At 42.0% G+C, this 17621-nt stretch overlaps 1 protein-coding gene across 6 annotated transcripts in view; it reads left to right on the forward strand.

The window, feature by feature from the left end:
* Window positions 1-17621, forward strand: part of SLC11A2 (solute carrier family 11 member 2) — a 71079-nt gene that overhangs the window by 5756 nt on the left and 47702 nt on the right. For all 6 annotated transcript variants that reach the window (XR_008628688.1, XR_008628686.1, XR_008628687.1 and 3 more), the window contains exons 2-8: window positions 3799-3870; window positions 10412-10560; window positions 11259-11384; window positions 11768-11887; window positions 14231-14337; window positions 14785-14855; window positions 15545-15612. Coding sequence is in view for 3 of the 6 variants with exons in the window: in XM_055129488.1 (XP_054985463.1) it covers window positions 3837-3870; window positions 10412-10560; window positions 11259-11384; window positions 11768-11887; window positions 14231-14337; window positions 14785-14855; window positions 15545-15612 (675 nt within the window). In the remaining 3 variants the exon portion in view is untranslated. The remainder of the gene's footprint in view (window positions 1-3798; window positions 3871-10411; window positions 10561-11258; window positions 11385-11767; window positions 11888-14230; window positions 14338-14784; window positions 14856-15544; window positions 15613-17621) is intronic.

Raw genomic sequence — 17621 nt, forward strand, 5'->3', positions numbered from 1 at the left:
GCTTAGGGTGTGGGAGGTTGTGATTTGAACCAGCTTCAAGGTGAATGCAGACACCTGTAAGGCAAGTGCTACACATTGTATACTATCCAGTCCCTAAAGTTTAGTTTGTTTGGGGGCCACACTCCAGTGGTACCCAGGTCTTACTCCTGTCTCTACGTTCATGTATCACTCCTGGCAGTGCTGGGAGGACCACATGGGAATGCTGGGGATCAAACATGGGATGGCCCTGTGCAATACAAAGCATCCTACCCACTGCACTGTCTCTCCAGTCCTTAAAGTTGAATTTTCAATATTCAGTATTTCACACACTTCTTCTTTTTGGGTTGCATCCCGGTGATGCTCAGATTGCTCTTGGGTCTGCACTCAGGAATGAACTCCTGGCAGTGTTCTGGGGACCATATGGAATGCTGGGGATAGAACCTGGGTCAGCTGCGTGCAGGCCAAATGCTCTACCTGTACTACCCCTCCGGCCCCTTAGATGCAATTTTTTAAAAAGTTGAGACCATCGTTCTAGAGTTCTTTTAAATGCTAAAAGAACAGACAAAAATGTTGTTAATTAGATGTTTAGAATTTTGGGCTGCAAATGTAGATCGCTTGGCCTCAGCTGTAGATCACTTCCTTTGGATATCTGAGGCTCTGGATTCAATCACAGAACTATAACCACTCCCCCTCGCCCCCCCCCAAAAAAAAAAACAAGGGAGAAGAAGAAAAATTCACAGGCCAGAAAGACAGTACAAAGGGTTAAGGCACTTGCCTTGCAGGTGGCCAATTCTGGTTCAATCCTTGGCACCCGAACACTGCCAGCAGTGATCCCTGAGCATAGGGAGTCAGGAGTAAGCCCCAAGCACTGCCAGGTGTAGCCCTAAACTCTACCCTCCCCCTAATCAGAATTCTATTATAGTTGGTATGTGTTTAGGGAGATAACTTTTGAATTTATTTCAAACTTCATTGTGTCACTGTCACTGTCATCCTGTTGCTCGTTGATTTGCTCGAGCGGGCACCAGTAACGTCTCCACCGTGAGACTTGTTACTGTTTTTGGTATATTGAATACGCCACAGGTAGCTTGCCAGGCTCTGCTGTGTGGGCAGGATACTCTCGGTAGCTTGCCAGGCTCTCCAAGAGGGACGGAGGAATCGAACCCGGGTCGGCTGCATGCAAGGCAAACATCCTACCCGCTGTGCTATCGCTCGTTCCCATTTCAAACTTACAGAAAAGTTTTAAGAACAGTTTTAGACGTATTAGGAATTTACTGAAATCGAGATTAATGACAGTGGTTAAAGTATCTTTGGAGAGGATTTTTAACCCAGATTAAGAAAAAACACTTTTCTGAGGAGGTGGCTGCTGATTTATCCATTCAGGTGAAACTCCCTAATCATAATTCCAAGCATAGCTCTTTGGGTAATTAACTGTAAATTAAGCTTAAGGCAGTAAAGGCCTGCCAGTAGACAGCTGTAGATCTCTGATTATCCATGACTGAAACTTGATCAGCATTCTGCTGAACAGCCCTCAGTGCTGAGAAGTGAGGGAATCCATTTGACCTTTGCATTAAAAGGACTTGGCTATAGTTCAAAGGGCCACATGTTTGGCATGTGGGAGCTCTTGAGTTCCACCTGCATGTTCTAGAGCACTGAGATACATGTGGCCCCTAAGCCCTACTGTGGGTCACCCAAAAGAGAAGGAAAACGTACTCAGTAAAAAATTTAAATGCCAAATTAACCCCAGCATGTATGCAGTGAGAGTTGTGCCTTGAACCTTGCTTCTGCTGTGTTTTCCAGCCCTTAGGGACACCATTTTCAATTCTTGCTGTGTCTTCTGAAGATAATCTCTGTGTGTGTGTGTGTGTGTGTGTGTGTGTGTGTGTGTGTGTGTGTGTGTTCTTTCCACTTTTAGATTTAGGCTGCATAAGTGAGAATGCTATTCTGTACATTCAGTTTTTATTTAATGACTACAAATCGTGCCCTAGGACATCTTTGCCAAACTTCTTTATGTTAAGGTTTCTTTGTTATTGTTGTTGTGTTGGGGTCACTCCCTGAAGTGCTCAGGGATTACTCCTTTCAGACTTAGGGAACCATATCTGGTGCCAGGGATAGAACCCCGGTTAGCTGCGTGCAAGGCAAGCACCCTATCTTCTGTATATCACTGCAGCCCACATGTGTCTTTAGAATGCATTTTTTTTTAATTGAATCACCACTGGACTGGAGCGGGTAGGGTGTTTGCCTTGCACGCGGCCGACCGGGGTTCAATTCCTCCATCCCTCTGGGAGAGCCTGGCAAGCTACCGAGAGTATCCCACCCACACAGCAGAACCTGGCAAGCCACCCGTGGCATATTCGATATGCCAAAAACAGTAACAAGTCTCACAATGGAGATGTTACTGGTGCCTGCTCAAGCAAATCCATGAACAACGGTGCTACAGTGCTACAGTGCACATGAGCTACACTTACAAAGCTCTCATGTTTGAGTTTCAGTCATACAATGATCGAACATCCATCCCTCTACCAGTATACATTTTCCATCACCAGTGTCTCCAGTGTCCCTCCACTCCCCGTCCCACCCTTCCCCCTGCCTCTACGGTTTCCCTCTTACTCTCTACTTATGGGCATTATGGTTTGCAATACAGATACTGAGAGGCCACCGTGGTTGGTCCTTTGTCTACCTTCAGCATACATCTCCCATCCCGAGTGATCCCTCCAACCATCATTGACTTAGTGATCCTTTCTCTATCCCAGCTGCCTTCTCCCCCAGCTCATGAGGCAGGTTTCCAACCAAGAAGCAATCTTCCTGGCCCTGTCGCTACTGTCCTTGGGTGTTAGTCTCATATTATGATATTTTATATAGAATGCATTGTTAAAGTGGAATTGCTAAGTCAAAGCAAAGGTTGGCTTTTGAAATTTAGTTAGAAAATGTAAATTTATTAGTCTGTTTTTCTTGTTAAGTAAACTTAAAACATCTGATATGAAATGGGATAAAATGGTCTTGCTACATTTACCCATGATTGTTCTTGATTTTGTTTATGTTCCTGATTGCTGATTGATAGGAAACGTAAGTGACCCTTTTTAGCTGGGTGTGAGCTATAATAACACAGGAATCTTAATCATAATTGTGAAGATATTGTGTTGATTCTAGTTGCTTATTTTTCTACTTGGTGTTTTCCTTTTTTTTTTTTGCTTTTTGGGGCACACCTGGCGATGCACAGGGGTTACTCCTGGCTCTGCATTCAGGAATTACTCCTGGCGGTGCTCAGGGGACCATATGGGATGCTGGGATTCGAACCTGGGTCGGCCGCATGCAAGGCAAACGCCCTACCCGCTGTGCTGTCGCTCCAGCCCCGGTGTTTTCCTTAATGTAAACTAATTTCCTAAAGGGGTCTTAACACAGTTTTTGCCCTTTTTCTTTTTGACTAGATCAAAGAGAATGAATATGTCTTTATACTCAAAAAGTGTTAAAAATGGGCAGAGGTCAGTCTGATTTTAGATATTTGGGTTGCTCCAAAGACATAAGCTCCGGGTGATTGCCTCATAATCTCTCTCTGTGGTTGTCTATTAAAAGGTATTGGTTTCACTGAATAGTCTATTGCTTCCATTTGGTACTGAAAGCCAAAAAAATAAAAGTTGTTAACATTTTTATAAGTATCTTCTAATTATGCTCTAAAAACTTCATTTTGAAACTTACTTGATTAGAGAAATTATCTTTTCACAGAGCAAGTATTTGTATTGTATAGCGTACAAAAAAATTCTACTTCTGAATTTTTTAGTTTGTTCTTACTAATTCCTCAATCTCTATCTTTACTCTTTCCAGAATCCTACTCTAAGACCGTGAACAATCAGGTTTCCAATATGGTGTTGGGTCCAGAACAGAAGATTCCAGATGGTAACTTATAGTTTTATATTACTGTAAATATTTTACTTGAATTCGGGTTAAGTAACATAAATTTGCCTTTGCCTTTGTATATGGTAATGTGTACTAGTTTTCTTTTCCCACTTTTAGGAGGAAAAGGGGCCGGGGGCACACCCCATGGTGATTGGGGAGAGGGGCGTTATTCACAGCTCTGTGCTCCCAGGAGCCACGTGGTTCTGGGGATAGAATTGGGCCTCCTGTGAGTTCAGAGCTTTGTGTGTACCTAGCCCTTTGAGCTCCTCTCTGGCTCTATCTGCTACATTCAGAATTGACTTAGGCTAGACATGAAAATGGATTTATAACCATAGACACGTGCCTCACCTCTTACTCCCAATTCAAGGTTAGCCAAGATTTGCTACAACTTTCTTTCCTTTTTTGAGGAAAGAAAGCTCTTTCCTCAGAGCTTTCTAGAGCAGTTCTGCAGCATTATTGGTGGACCTGACATCACAGCCACTGAAGGACTTTGCTCAAGATCCTCCCTAATGTTTCAGATTTGTATAGAGCAGTAAAATACAGGGCAATGTACAGTACCTAGTACAGACACAGAATAAGTATACTTATTTATTGGAGCTTCTTGTGTGTTTTACTAGCCCTAATTCTAAGCTTCCCTTTTATAATTTCCATTCATTTTCTGTAAGTTTCCTTATCCATTCATGGACATTCAGGGTGAATTGGTTAGCTCCTTTTTAGAAGAAGGGGAAAAAAAAAAGATTTCTTTTGGTAATTCGAGGTTGCATAGATTTCTTGAAAACACTGAGTCAGAGCTTTGCGGCTCAAAATAGCCATTTGATGACTACAGTAAATTGGGTTTTGTATTTTTCTAACTCATTAGTCCTTTTCTCCCAGGTTCTCACTTTCCCTGGGAGAGGGGGAGACACTGAAATTAGTCTGAGATGAATGCACTCTTATCATATGGCACCAGTGTCTGGTGACTGGAGCTCCTCAGGGCTGCTCCTCTCCTCAGTTATAGACAAAGGGTTCCTGCTGCTGGTTTCCCTACAGTTTCAGATTTCAGTTTAAACTGGCAGGATTTTGCAACTTCCACATTTTTGAGAAGCCTGCAGGAAATAATGCCCAAGGAGGATTCTGTGACTAAATCTTAGTGAGTAATGATGTTTAGGTAGTTCCACTAAACTGTTTTATTTTGTTCTAAAGCTTAGGATTTCAGGAACCTACGAACATCGGGTAAAGCACTTGCGTTGGGCACAACAGATCCATATGGTTCCATATGGTCCCCTAGTCAGCCAGGAGTGATCCCTGAGCACAGAGCAAGGAATATGCCCTGAGCACTTTTGGCCAAGGCCTCCCCTCAAAAAAAAAAAAAGGTTAGCATTTCAGGGGCTGGAGACAGAGACAGCTGGTAGAGCTCTTGCCTTACACTCATCCGGGTTCGATCCCTAGTACTCCAAGATGTCCCCTGAGCCCTGCCAGGAGCGATCCCTAAGCGCAGAGCCAGGAATAAGCCCTGAACCCTTCAAGGTGTGGTCCCAATATTAAAAAGTTAAAAATTAAAAAATTAAATTTAGGTTTTAGGGACTGAAATGTAGCTCAATGCATGCTTCATGGGTGTAAGGCCCCAGGCTGGATCCCCAAATAAAAACAAAAAAGAAAGAGAACTCTTGAAGATAACTTTTGTTTGTTTTTGTTTTGGGGCCACACTTAGTGGTACTCAGGGCTTACTCTTAGCTTTGCACTTAATAATTAATCCTGGGGGGCTCAGGATGAAATACTGGGCATCCAGCCTGGGTCAGTGGCATGTAAGGCAAGTGCCCTATATGCTATAATATCACATCAGCCCTCAAAGATAATTTTTAATAAGTAATAAAGAAAATAAAACTTGGAGGGCTGGAGCGATAGATAGGGTGTTTGTCTTGCATGTGGCCGACCCGGGTTTGATTCCCAGCATCCCATATGGTCCCCCGAGCACCGCCAGGAATGATTCCTGAGTGCAGAGCCAGGAGTAACTCCTGAGCATTGCTGGGTGTGACCCAAAAAGGAAAAAAAAAAAAAAGAAAACTAAGAACTGGGAAGGGGATGCAGCTGGTAATACCTGGTAGTGCTCACAACTTACTCCTGGCTCTGTACTCCGGGATCTCTCCTGGCAGGGCTTGGTGGACCATATATGGTATTGGGAATCGAATCTGGGTACATGCAAGGCAAGTACCTTACTGTGCTATCTCAAAGGGAGTTTAGTTACTTATCGAAGGGCTAGTCTGCAAATGTCATCTTTTTTGTTTGTTTGTTTGCTTGTGGTCCCTGAGCTTAGGGCTTACTTCTGGCTCTGCACTCAGGAATTTCTCCTTTGTTGCTTATGGGACCATATGGGGATGTCAGGGATTGAACCTGGGTTGGCTGTATGCAAGGCGCTGTTCTATTGCTGTGGCCAGCAAATGTTGAGGCCACCTTATCAGTGTTTTTAGAAGATGAAATAAGTCTGAAATTGCCAAGTGGGTACAGAGTAGGAAAGCAGAAAAATGTTTTTGAGATTAGTATGTTAAAAATGAAGAAACGACAGTCCCAAATTTTCAGTTATGCCAAGATTTGTTACCTAATCTAATTGTAGTTTTAGCCTGTCCCAAACTGGAATTTCCAGTTTGTAGCTGGAACTTTCTGTTGTGGGAATCTGCATGATAGGAAACCGATTTCCTGAAGGAGGGTGTCTTGTCTGAAAGAATCTCTCTCTGAATAACCTCCCTGTTGTGCTTTCAGTATCAAAACTTCCATTTTCATACAATGTATTTCCTAAATGAAATTTGAGAGTTCCATAATGAAAAGGAAGCAAAATTATGCAGTCCAGTCAGGGATGCAGGGGATTCAATGACATGCACTACAGGGATAAGTAAAAACAGTTCTTTACTTCTCCAAGTGACTCTAAAGCCCAGTCTTAACTGCAAAACTACATTATCTACTTTCCCTAAACCCGACTTAGCATAGCTACATCACTTTCCAGAATATTAATGTTAATTTTCTTAATAATTGACAATTTGACTACTTAGAGTTACTTAGTATTCTTCAGGTTACTTTCCTATTTATTAATTGGTTGTGTGCATATATTGCTGTTGTAAATAATGTTGTGATTTACACCTTTGTATCAAAACTTGTCCCTACTTTGGACAGTGTCCTTATTGCGGAGAGTTATTTGAAAATAGGAAATACAGACACACACAGAATACATAAAATTGGCAAGTAGTAGTTGAAAGGTGAAAAAATGGGAGAGGTGTGTGAAACTGTTATTTTGCAGTAAGTTTCTAGTAAAGAGAAGTTTATGGGAAATCACAGGTCACATCAAAAATGTGACTATATCTACAATAAAAATAAACCAAAAATTTATATATATATAAAACACATAATATAATACAAATTTTCCCTATTCTTTTATTTCCAAAGCGTGCTCTTTTTTTTGGACTCGTATGATTATCTGTTCCTGTATCACTATATCACTGTCATCCCGTTGTTCATCGATTTGCTCGAGCAGGTGCCAGTAATCTCTCTCTTTGTCCCTGTCGCATACTAGTGTAGCCAGATGGTGTATTGGGGGCTCTTTCAGGGTCAGGGGAATGAGGACTGTTGTTGTTACTGTTTTTGGCATATCAAGTACGCCATGGGTAGCTTGCCAGGCTCTGCCTGTGTGGGCAGGATACTCTCGGTAGCTTGCTGGGCTTTTTGGGTCATACCCAGTGATGCTCAGGGGTTACTCCTGCCTCTGCACTCAGAAATTACTCCTGGAGGTGCTTGGGGGACCATATGAAATGCTGGCGTTTGAACCTAGGTCGGCCGTGTGCAAGGCAAATGCCCTACCCGCTGTTCTATCACTCCGGCACCTATCTATATATTTTAAGCTGTAGGTCACGATACCTTTTTATACTGATTATGCAAAAACAAATGCAAACCCATAAATAAATCTTGAAAGAGATTGAAAAACTGCAATATATCTTGGACCCATGCATGGCTGAATGATCTGGGGCATATCAGAGGGGGGCTTGTTAGCCCAGTGTCTGCCCAAACAGAGTCCCCACCCCACCACTAGTACCCCTGCAGGTGGCTTGGGGCAATCACTGTTAACCAAGCATCCCTATTCCTTGCTTTGAACCATAAAATAAAACAAAACTGAATTGGGGTCCTTGGGAGACTCAGGGAGTGTTCAGTGAGAGAGAGAGAAGAGAGAGGCAGGAGAGAGAGAGAGAGACAGAGAGACAGAGAGAGACGGGCTGGGGGTGAAGGGGTTGGGAGATGGTGGGAGGGAAACTGGGACATTGGTAGTGGGAAATGTACACTGGTGGAGGGATGGGTGTTGGAACATTGCATGACTGAAACCCAAGCATTAACAGCTTTGAAATGGTCTGTCTCATGGTGATTCAATTTTTTTTTTTCTAAAGCAATATATAGTGTGGAGCCTTTTTCTGGATTTACAAGAATTACAAGATCAGGTGTAGGTATATGTAGGAAAAAAGCAGTGCTCAGGGCTTACTCCTAGCTCTTTTATCAATAGTGACCCCATGGCATGCTCAGGGGACCGAATACAGTGCCAGGAATCAGAACAGGGCTGTCTCCATGCAAGATCAGTGTCTTACCTATTCCTGAATACTTTTTTCCTGCCCAGTATACACACACACACACACACACACACACACGATTCTTCAGTCCTGGATACTTTTTTCCTTCCCAGTTTACCCCCCGCCCCCCCCCAACACGATTCTTCAGATTCTTCAGTCCCGTCCTGTTTTTTAAACTAAGCATTGTATTTGTCCTTATGGTGCCCTATGTTGTGAAGGAATTGCTGTCCAGGCAACTGAGCCAGATCTCCTTCATAATCCTTCTAGTTATCAGATGCTAATAAGACAACATCCTAATCTCTCTGGAATTGATCGTTTTCCATTTGAATCTCCTTTTGTGAGTCAGGTTCTTAGCTAGTCTAATATCATCATTGTCATCATCATCATCCTGTTAATCATCGATTTTCTTGAGTTGTCTCAGTAATGTCTCCATTCATCTGAGCCTTGAGATTTTAGAAGCCTCTCGTTACTCGTACTTCCCAATGATGCCTTATTAGAGGCTCTCTCAGGGTCAGGAGAATGGGACACCCATTGTTGTTACTGGTTTTGGCATATGAATACGCTACGGGGAGCTTGCCAGGCTCTCCCATGCGGGCAAGAAACTCTTGGTAGCTTGCCAGGTTCTCTGAGAGGGAGTACTAGGCTATCAGATGTCTTCTGGGAGCTTGGTTTTATAGTCTCTGGATGTTGGTCATTGATGGGCTTACACAGTGCCTCGGGCAGTTTCTGGGTGTGACAACCTAGCTACCGGAAAATGGGGGATCTGGGTAGGGGAGGCCCAGTCCCGATCTGAGCAGGCTTAGAGATCTCATCCCTGGGTCCCGCACACCTGGGTTCCTCTGCCGGTTCCTTCATGCGTGAGGCTCATCCGAATGTGTGTAGAGGGACCTTGAGCATGGCTGTGGCTGGGTTCTGGAAGTCTTTGGCTGCCATGGCTCTGCTCGGGGCAGGGAGGGAAACTCAACCCACCCCCTCCAAAAGGCCCCCGGTGAAGACAGCCAGGCGCAGGGACAAGAGACTCTTCTATATTAGACCCAGAGTCTAACAGAAAATTTTATTATTATTTTTTTTGCTTTTAACATAGAAAATTTTAATTGCTCTCCTGCAGCTTTCTTTTTTTCAGTCAATGGAGACAACTCCAGCTCTGAGTTTTATTTTTGTAGTTATTGTATCATCATAATAGTTTTATTCAAAGTAGCATAAATGTAGCTCTAAGTCACTTTTTTCTCAACTGTAGCTGTTGATACCTGTGCATGCAAAATTTGAAATTAACATTTTATCACTGACAATTCCTCTAAGACTGTAACTGGATTTCTCTTGCCTGCTAAATCAGGATGATTAATCTTGATTTCATATTCCAGCTTTTACTGAATGTAATAAAGATCTGAATCAATTTTCTGGAATATCCAGCTTAATAGAACATTCAGCATCTATGTTGAATAATTGGCATTCTGTAGTGCTAGTTAAATCTGGGCTGAATGTTTTTATTTGAGAAATGTTAAAACTCATCTAGAGCCGAATGATGGGATAGGGCAAGTATATAGGGTTTTCCTTTTTCAAAAAATTTAAATCATAAGTTTTTCTTTGTGTGTTTTTAAATTTTTAACTATATGAAAGTATTGTGGGCCAAAAAGGATAGTACAAGGGTTAAGGTGCTGACCGTGACTGATCCTGGTTTCATCTCCAGTAGCACAAAAGTTTCCCTGAGCACTGCCAAGAGTGGTCCCTGAGCAGAGTCAGGTATAAGCCCTGAACACTGCTGATGTAGCTTTAAAACAAACAAAAATTATTACCTATTAAAACTTTTATTAAAAATATAAATATTACTAAATGATTGGAAATTAAACTAGAGTAATTTTGGTCTTAGGCATTTAGGAATTAAAAAGATTTCTTTCAGTATTTCTGTGGATGAGTTGTTAGTGTGTTTTGCTCACCTTTATTCTTTCTCCAACTCAATTAAGATGATGCATCTGGGGACCATGGGGACTCTGCCAGTCTTGGAGCCATTAACCCGGCCTACAGCACCTCTTCTATTCCTCCGTCCAACGGGCACGCAGAGGAGCCCTTCAGCACCTACTTTGACGAGAAAATCCCCATTCCTGAGGAGGAGGTTAGTAAGAAATTCTTGGAGAAAAACCTTATTGTCTAAGGAAAACCTGTTAGTGTAGCCAGCTAGACAAATCAAGATCAGCATCCTCAAAGCGATTTTTGAGAATTTTTGAAGGCAAGATTTTGGTAGTACTGCCCTGTAGCACTGTCATCCCGTTGCTCATCGATTTGCTTGAGCGGGCACCAGTAATGTCTCCATGGTGAGACTTGTTACTGTTTTTGGTAATCAGAATAAAGGAAACTATTAAGAGGGAGCCCAGAAAGCAGTTGCTAAGTTATACAGTGCATTCTTTTTTGGTTTAGAAAAAATGTATTTTTATGTGTGAAATCCTGGGTTTAATCTCTGGCAGCCCTAATATATATAGAAAGTATGTGTCTAGTATTCCTTCTTAAAGGTGGTTTTTATTCTACTTGGAAATTATTGCACACTGGCAGTGATATTCGTCCTCTAGCCTTTAAATGAGAGGTTGATGGAAAGAGCCGGTCAGAAAAGGGTTGGTTTTTGGACAGAGAAGTGGCAGCTCATAGATAAGTAGTAGATGAGGAAGTAAAGCATGGACTTACACATTATGCAGCTTCCTTAATTCTCTGCCCTTGTGAAACTGTGATATTGTTGCTATATGTGTGACAAATAGGAGGTAAGTTAGATCAGACTGTAGGTGTGATTATTCATTTGTTCTCTTTCCCTCTATTTTCTAGTACTCTTGTTTTAGCTTTCGTAAACTCTGGGCTTTCACGGGACCAGGCTTTCTTATGAGCATTGCCTACTTGGATCCAGGAAACATCGAGTCCGATTTGCAGTCTGGAGCAGTGGCTGGATTTAAGGTGAACATCTGTCCCACTCCAGTCCCTCTGAACACCCACATAATCAACCCACCCCTTTCTTTCCTCTACCCTGCCTGGTGGGCGTCTGCCACGGGGACTGCAAGCAGATCCTGCAGTGGTAGGGAAACTTCAGTGAAAAGTACTTTTCCATTCTCTTTTTCTCTTGTTTTATCCACATTATTTCCTTGACTAAGGGAAACTGCAGATGGGAGAAACTAAGGCTCAGAACGGCACAAGTAACCGAATAGGTCATGATAGAACCTGATGTAGAACTTGGATCATTTGGTCCCTTGATGTAATATTTCCCATCACATTTCCCAGCAGTTAAACGAGACACCTCACTTACCTAATGAGTGCTGTGGTGGGCTCTTGTTTTTCTCTAGTTGCTCTGGGTTCTTCTGCTGGCCACCATTGTGGGGCTCCTGCTCCAGCGTCTTGCTGCCAGACTGGGAGTGGTCACTGGGCTACATCTTGCTGAAGTGTGTCACCGGCAGTATCCCAAGGTGAGCAATGTGCTGTTACTTTAATTTGTCTCTCATATCATCAGAATCTGTGTGTCTGCCAAATTGTGGTGGTCTTACTGTATTTTGAAACAGCAAGACTTCCCTGTAGAGTCCTAGTGGAAATACTGTAGCCCTTCTTACTGCCAAGCCTTATTTTTCTACTCCTTCAGAAAGATTTGAGGGGCTGAACAGATAGTCCAAGGGTTAAGGTGCTTGAGTTATACATGATCAACCCCATTTCAATTCCTGGCATCATACATGTTCCTCTCAGTACCATCAGGAGTCAGGAATGATTCCTAAGCACAGAGCCAGGAGTAGGCTTTGAGCATTGCCAGGTATGGCCAAACCCACCCCCACCAACCCCCAGAAAATCTTAATGTGTGGGTTCAGGAGGATAGCTCAAAGGGCTGATGTACATGCTTTACATGCAGAAACCTGCACTAAGATCCCTGGCACTGCATGCTTTCCTGATCACTACTGGAAATGACCCCAAGCCCAGAGCCAGGAGTAACTCCTGAGTACATAGCAAGAACTCAAAAATAAGCCATTAAACTTGAGATTCCGTTTTCTCCAGAATGGTCACCTAGAAAAGTTCTGTTTGAGCAAATCTTTTCCTTCACGCCACCTTCCTGCATTTAGCAGAGCCTCGACTGTGGAGGAACAAGAAGTACTCTCTCAGCACTTTCATTCCTACATCCACATTACTGTGCAGTGCTCTGCATATTACTCATTAGTTTGACTCTAATCACTCTGAAAACGTAATTTTTTCCCTTTAAGTTATATGTGACAGGATCTTGGGATTGTTGATTGGTTGTTGGTTGGGGGTTGCTTGTACCTGGAGGACTTTTTTTCTCCTCACCTTTGTGAACATCAATTTTTTTTTTTGCTTTTTGGGTCACACCTGGCATTGCACAGGGGTTTCTCCTGGCTCTGCACTCAGGAATTATTCCTGGTGGTGCTCAGGGGACCATATGGGATGCTTGGAATTGAACCCGGGTCAGCTGCGTGCAAGGCAAACGCCCTACCCACTGTACTATCTCTCCAGCCCCCTTTGTGAACATCATTAACAAAATGTGTCCTTCATTTGGATTTTTGGTCCAATTTAATTTCCTGTTTTGTTAAATGTCTCCTGAGTCCAGCTTTTTTTCCTAAGTCTATTTGCATGTCACTTTTCACTTGTGAATTATTGCATTGCAGCTTAACCCTCTTCTTTTTGAAGCATTATCTAACAAGCAATGCTTGAGTTCCTGGAGGGGCCATTCCTTGTCATATTCATATTTAATATCCTTGATTTTTTTCATTTTGTCTCTTGTAAGAGTAGGTTGAAATTTTCTTCCATCATCTTCTATCCTCTTTATTTTGTTTTATTATTTTTTAATTTTAAAAATCATTGTAACATTTTCAGTGGTGTTAACATTATGATATTGATGTACAAGAAACTGTCCTTTCCACCAAGTGCTCCATCTCCCCCCCCAAAGTGCCAGATAACCTCCACCAGCATCCATATGTTGCTCTTAGTCAGCCTCTTCGTTCCTCCTCCTTGGCTGGCTAATTTCAGCTTTGTAATCCAAAACCAAGGTTTTGTCATTGCTTAACTGTCAATTCCCTTGTTTTATTTTTCTGTATATTACAGATGAGTGAGATCATTCCATATTTGTTCTATTCCCTCTAATCTATTTCACTTAACATGTTATTCTCTCTTCTCACTCTCTCTCTCTCTATATATGTACACATATATATGTATACATATATATGTACACAAACCTATGTAAGTATCTTATATACATCTTTTTTCCTTTTGTAGGGTGTGTGTGTATGTGTGTGCGTGTGTATGTGCGTGCGTGCGTGTGTGCATACGTGTGTGTGTGTGTAAGTGTAAGTAATTGGGGGCCACTCCTGACTGCTCGGATCACTCCCAGCAGTGTTTGAGGATGGGGGACATAACGGTGCCAGACATCAAACTGGGCCTTAACCTCTGTACTAATTCTCTGTCCCCCTAAACAGTATTTTGATCACATCAGCAATACATTACTCCCCACTCCACATCCAAACTCTGGGATTGTTCTAAAGCAAGAAATAGAGGAGAAATCAATTCATGGATGATTTTTTTCTCTCTTGAGTAAAAGCAAAGAGGAAAAGAGAAAGATGAGCATCTGATTTGGACTCAGAGACTTTGGGGCATTTCAGCAGTAGGGCCTGCAGTGCAGGAATGGGCCCAGTGGAACTGTAGGCTCATACAGGATTGTTTATGCATAGGTGCAAAAATGGTAATTCTAAGCTATTGAGAAAAAGTTCATTGAGGTAAATAATTAGAATTATGTCTTTCTGCTGTTTGGTGTTCAGGTGCCACGAATTGTCCTGTGGCTAATGGTGGAGACGGCTATCATTGGCTCAGACATGCAGGAAGTCATCGGCTCAGCCATTGCCATCAATCTCCTATCTGCTGGAAAGTAAGGAGTGTCTTGCTAAATTTCAAAGCAATTGTAAAGACAAAAGCCTGACTGATTTTCAGTTGTCAGTATTCAACTCCAGAGTTATCTTTTCTGTGGAGTCTTTCTGGAATCAGTTTCTTTTCTCCAGGGAGATGTAGGCTTTCAACTTTTCATGTTGTCACATTAGGTTCTCTATGTTGGTGATCCCAGTGTGTGGCTTTGTGTATTGCAAGTATTTGTGTGTTGATTTCCCTGGCTAGTGATCTCTTTGAGAAGTATAACTCAAACTTTTCACTTTTGAAAAGTCTGACATAGTAGACTATCACAGTTTGAATTGTTGCTTTGATCTTAGTCTTAGCCTCCTGCTATTTTTTCTCTAAGTGTTGTATATCTGGAAAGTTGTTGGGAAGAACAACAAAAACTTACTGCCTTTTTAAAAATCTCTCATTCTTATTTCTAAACTAGGATTCCTCTGTGGGGTGGAGTGCTTATCACCATTGCGGATACCTTTGTGTTTCTCTTTTTGGACAAATATGGTAAGGAAAGTGGGAATGGAGGGGACAGTTAAGGACACCACTTTTCTTCTTTTCTTTTCTTTTTTTTTTAAATTTTATTGAATCACCGTGAGATAGTTACAAGCTTTCATGTTTGGGTTACAATCTCACAATGATCAAACACCCATCCCTCCACCAGTGCACATTCCCCACCACCAGTATCCCGGGTATATTCCCCCTTTCCCCCCCTCCCCCTGCCTCCGTGGCAGACAATATTCCCCATACTCTCTCTCTAGTTTTGGGCATTGTAGCTTGCAACACAGACACTGAGAGGTCATCATGTTTGGTCCATTATCTACTTTTGGCATGCATCTTCCATCCCAACTGGTTCCTCCAGCCATCATTTTCTTAGTGATCCCTTCTCTATTCCTTCTGCCTTCTACCCTCCGCTCATGAAGCAGGCTTCCAGCTATGGGGCAATCCCCCTGGCCCTTGTTTCTACTGTCCTTGGGTGTCAGCCTCATGTGATGTTATTCTATACTCCACGAATGAGTGCAGTCCCTCTATGTCTGTCCCTCACTTTCTGACTCATTTCACTTAGCATGATACTCTCCATGTCTATCCATTTATAAGCAGATTTCATGACTTCATCTCAAGGACACCACTTTTCATCATGTGATTATTGGGGAGGTTTGCTTCTGCGATTCTCACTGTTACATTTTCCCTTGTAGGCTTGAGGAAACTGGAAGCTTTTTTTGGCTTTCTCATCACTATTATGGCCCTCACATTTGGATATGAGGCAAGTGTTACAGTATATTTATGGCTTTTTAAAACCAACTTACATTTTTGCTCTTTATGATAATAGAAGTATAATGCTGTTCTGGTTTGATTTTGTCTTGCATTTCAAAAAATTCCAATTTGCTTCTTCATTTTTCTTCTCCAACTGTTTATTTAAATAATTTTATTGAACCACCATGAGATACACAGTTACAAAGCTGTTCTCAATCATACAAAGAGAACAATGGTTTATATAAATTAGATGTGATATAAGGACACATGGTGGATACAAGAACAGTCTTGAGCACTTTGATAGTGGTAAAAGTGAATTAAATTTGTATATAAAAATCATAAAAATTAATTAAAAATCATAAAAATTGACACTGTTGTAACCATGTTGTCTAACCTAAAATAAATTTCAAAAATTAAAAATAATTTATTAAAGAAAACTCAATCCCTCCACCCCCCAAATTCAGTTCTCACCCAGTTTTTTTTTTTTTTTTTGCTTTTTGGGGTCACACCTAGCGATGCACAGGGGTTACTCCTGGCTCTGCACTCAGGAACCACCCCTGGCCGTGCTCAGGGGACCATATGGGATGCTGGGATTTGAACCCGGGTCGGCCGCGTGCAAGGCAAATGCCCTACCTGCTGTGCTATCTCTCCAGCCCCTCTCACCCAGTTTTGAATGATTATGGTCACTGTACAGTACACCAGTTTTCAGGAAGGTCTGCAAGTGACCCCAAGTTTAAAAAAAAAAGACTAAATTTTGTAGGACTTTTTATATTGTACTACCTAGTTCCAGCTGGCAGGTTCTAACAACAGAATAGCCAGCCTTCAAGAGGAGGGCAAAGTGAGGGTTGCAAGGCTACTTGGCTCTTCAGTTAAAGCAAACCTATTTGTGCTTGTCTTAGTTTCTACTAACAGCAACTTGAACTTTCCCTGTATTGCAACAGGGAAATGACGAACTATAATTTGTGCCTCACCCCAGACATACCTAGGAATTTTTTACCTAGGAATTTTTGTCTTATAATTGGCACTTTTTACGTGCTAGTTGCTAACACATTGATTTCTGCATATTGACCTGGGTAACTTTTAAAAATGTCTATGTAGAGCTGGGGATAGGGCTTAACAATAGAGCATATGGCTTTGCTTTTGTGAGATCCTGGGTTTGATGTCCTGCACTGCACTGTAGCACTGTTGCACTGTCGTCCTGTTGTTCATCGATTTGCTTGAGCGGGCACCAGTAACGTCTTCATTGTGAGACTTGTTACTGTTTTTGGCATATTGAATACGCCAACAGGTAGCTTGCCAGGCTCTGCTGTGCGGGTGGGATACTCTCAGTAGCTTGCCGGGCTCTCCAAAAGGGACAGAGGAATCGGACCAGGGTGCTGCACTGCAAAAAATAAAGATGTATCTAATCTAAGGGTAGATTGTGCACCTTGGTTCAAGATTCCAAGAAATGTTAAACCAGAAAAAGAGATGTGTTTATGAATATTGCAACATACACTAGTGGCAAACATTAGTGATTTTTAGATGCTATTGTGAACAGAAGTATAATACATGTGAATAATCAAGAATTTTGTTTTAATAATTAATAATTGACTCTCGGGCTAAAGAGACAGTGCAAGAGGTTAGGCGCCTGCCTTGCATGCAGCCACTTTGATTGACCTTGTTTAGACCCCGACACTGCATATGGTTCCTTGAGCACCACCGGTCACTCCTCAGCCTAAAGTTAGGAATAGCCCCTGAATACTGCTGGGAGTGGTCAGCCCTTCCCTCCAAAAAGATTGGATTCTACCTCTGGTTCTGTCCCACAGACATTATATTATGAAGCTAATATCAGTAAGTTCCTTTGCAGCCAATTTATTACTTTAGAATTCTAATTACGTTCTATCTAGTTTGTATATCTATGATACTGCAGAACTGAATTCACTGACATCTGACAGAAAGCTCTTTAGGCTGCTATTTTTTGATGATGTGTGTTCTTTAGATTATTATTCTTTATTCTTTATTACTTTGCTTGTTGGTGAA

Source organism: Sorex araneus, chromosome 2, assembly GCF_027595985.1.
Source record: "Sorex araneus isolate mSorAra2 chromosome 2, mSorAra2.pri, whole genome shotgun sequence".
NCBI classification, from domain to species: domain Eukaryota; kingdom Metazoa; phylum Chordata; class Mammalia; order Eulipotyphla; family Soricidae; genus Sorex; species Sorex araneus.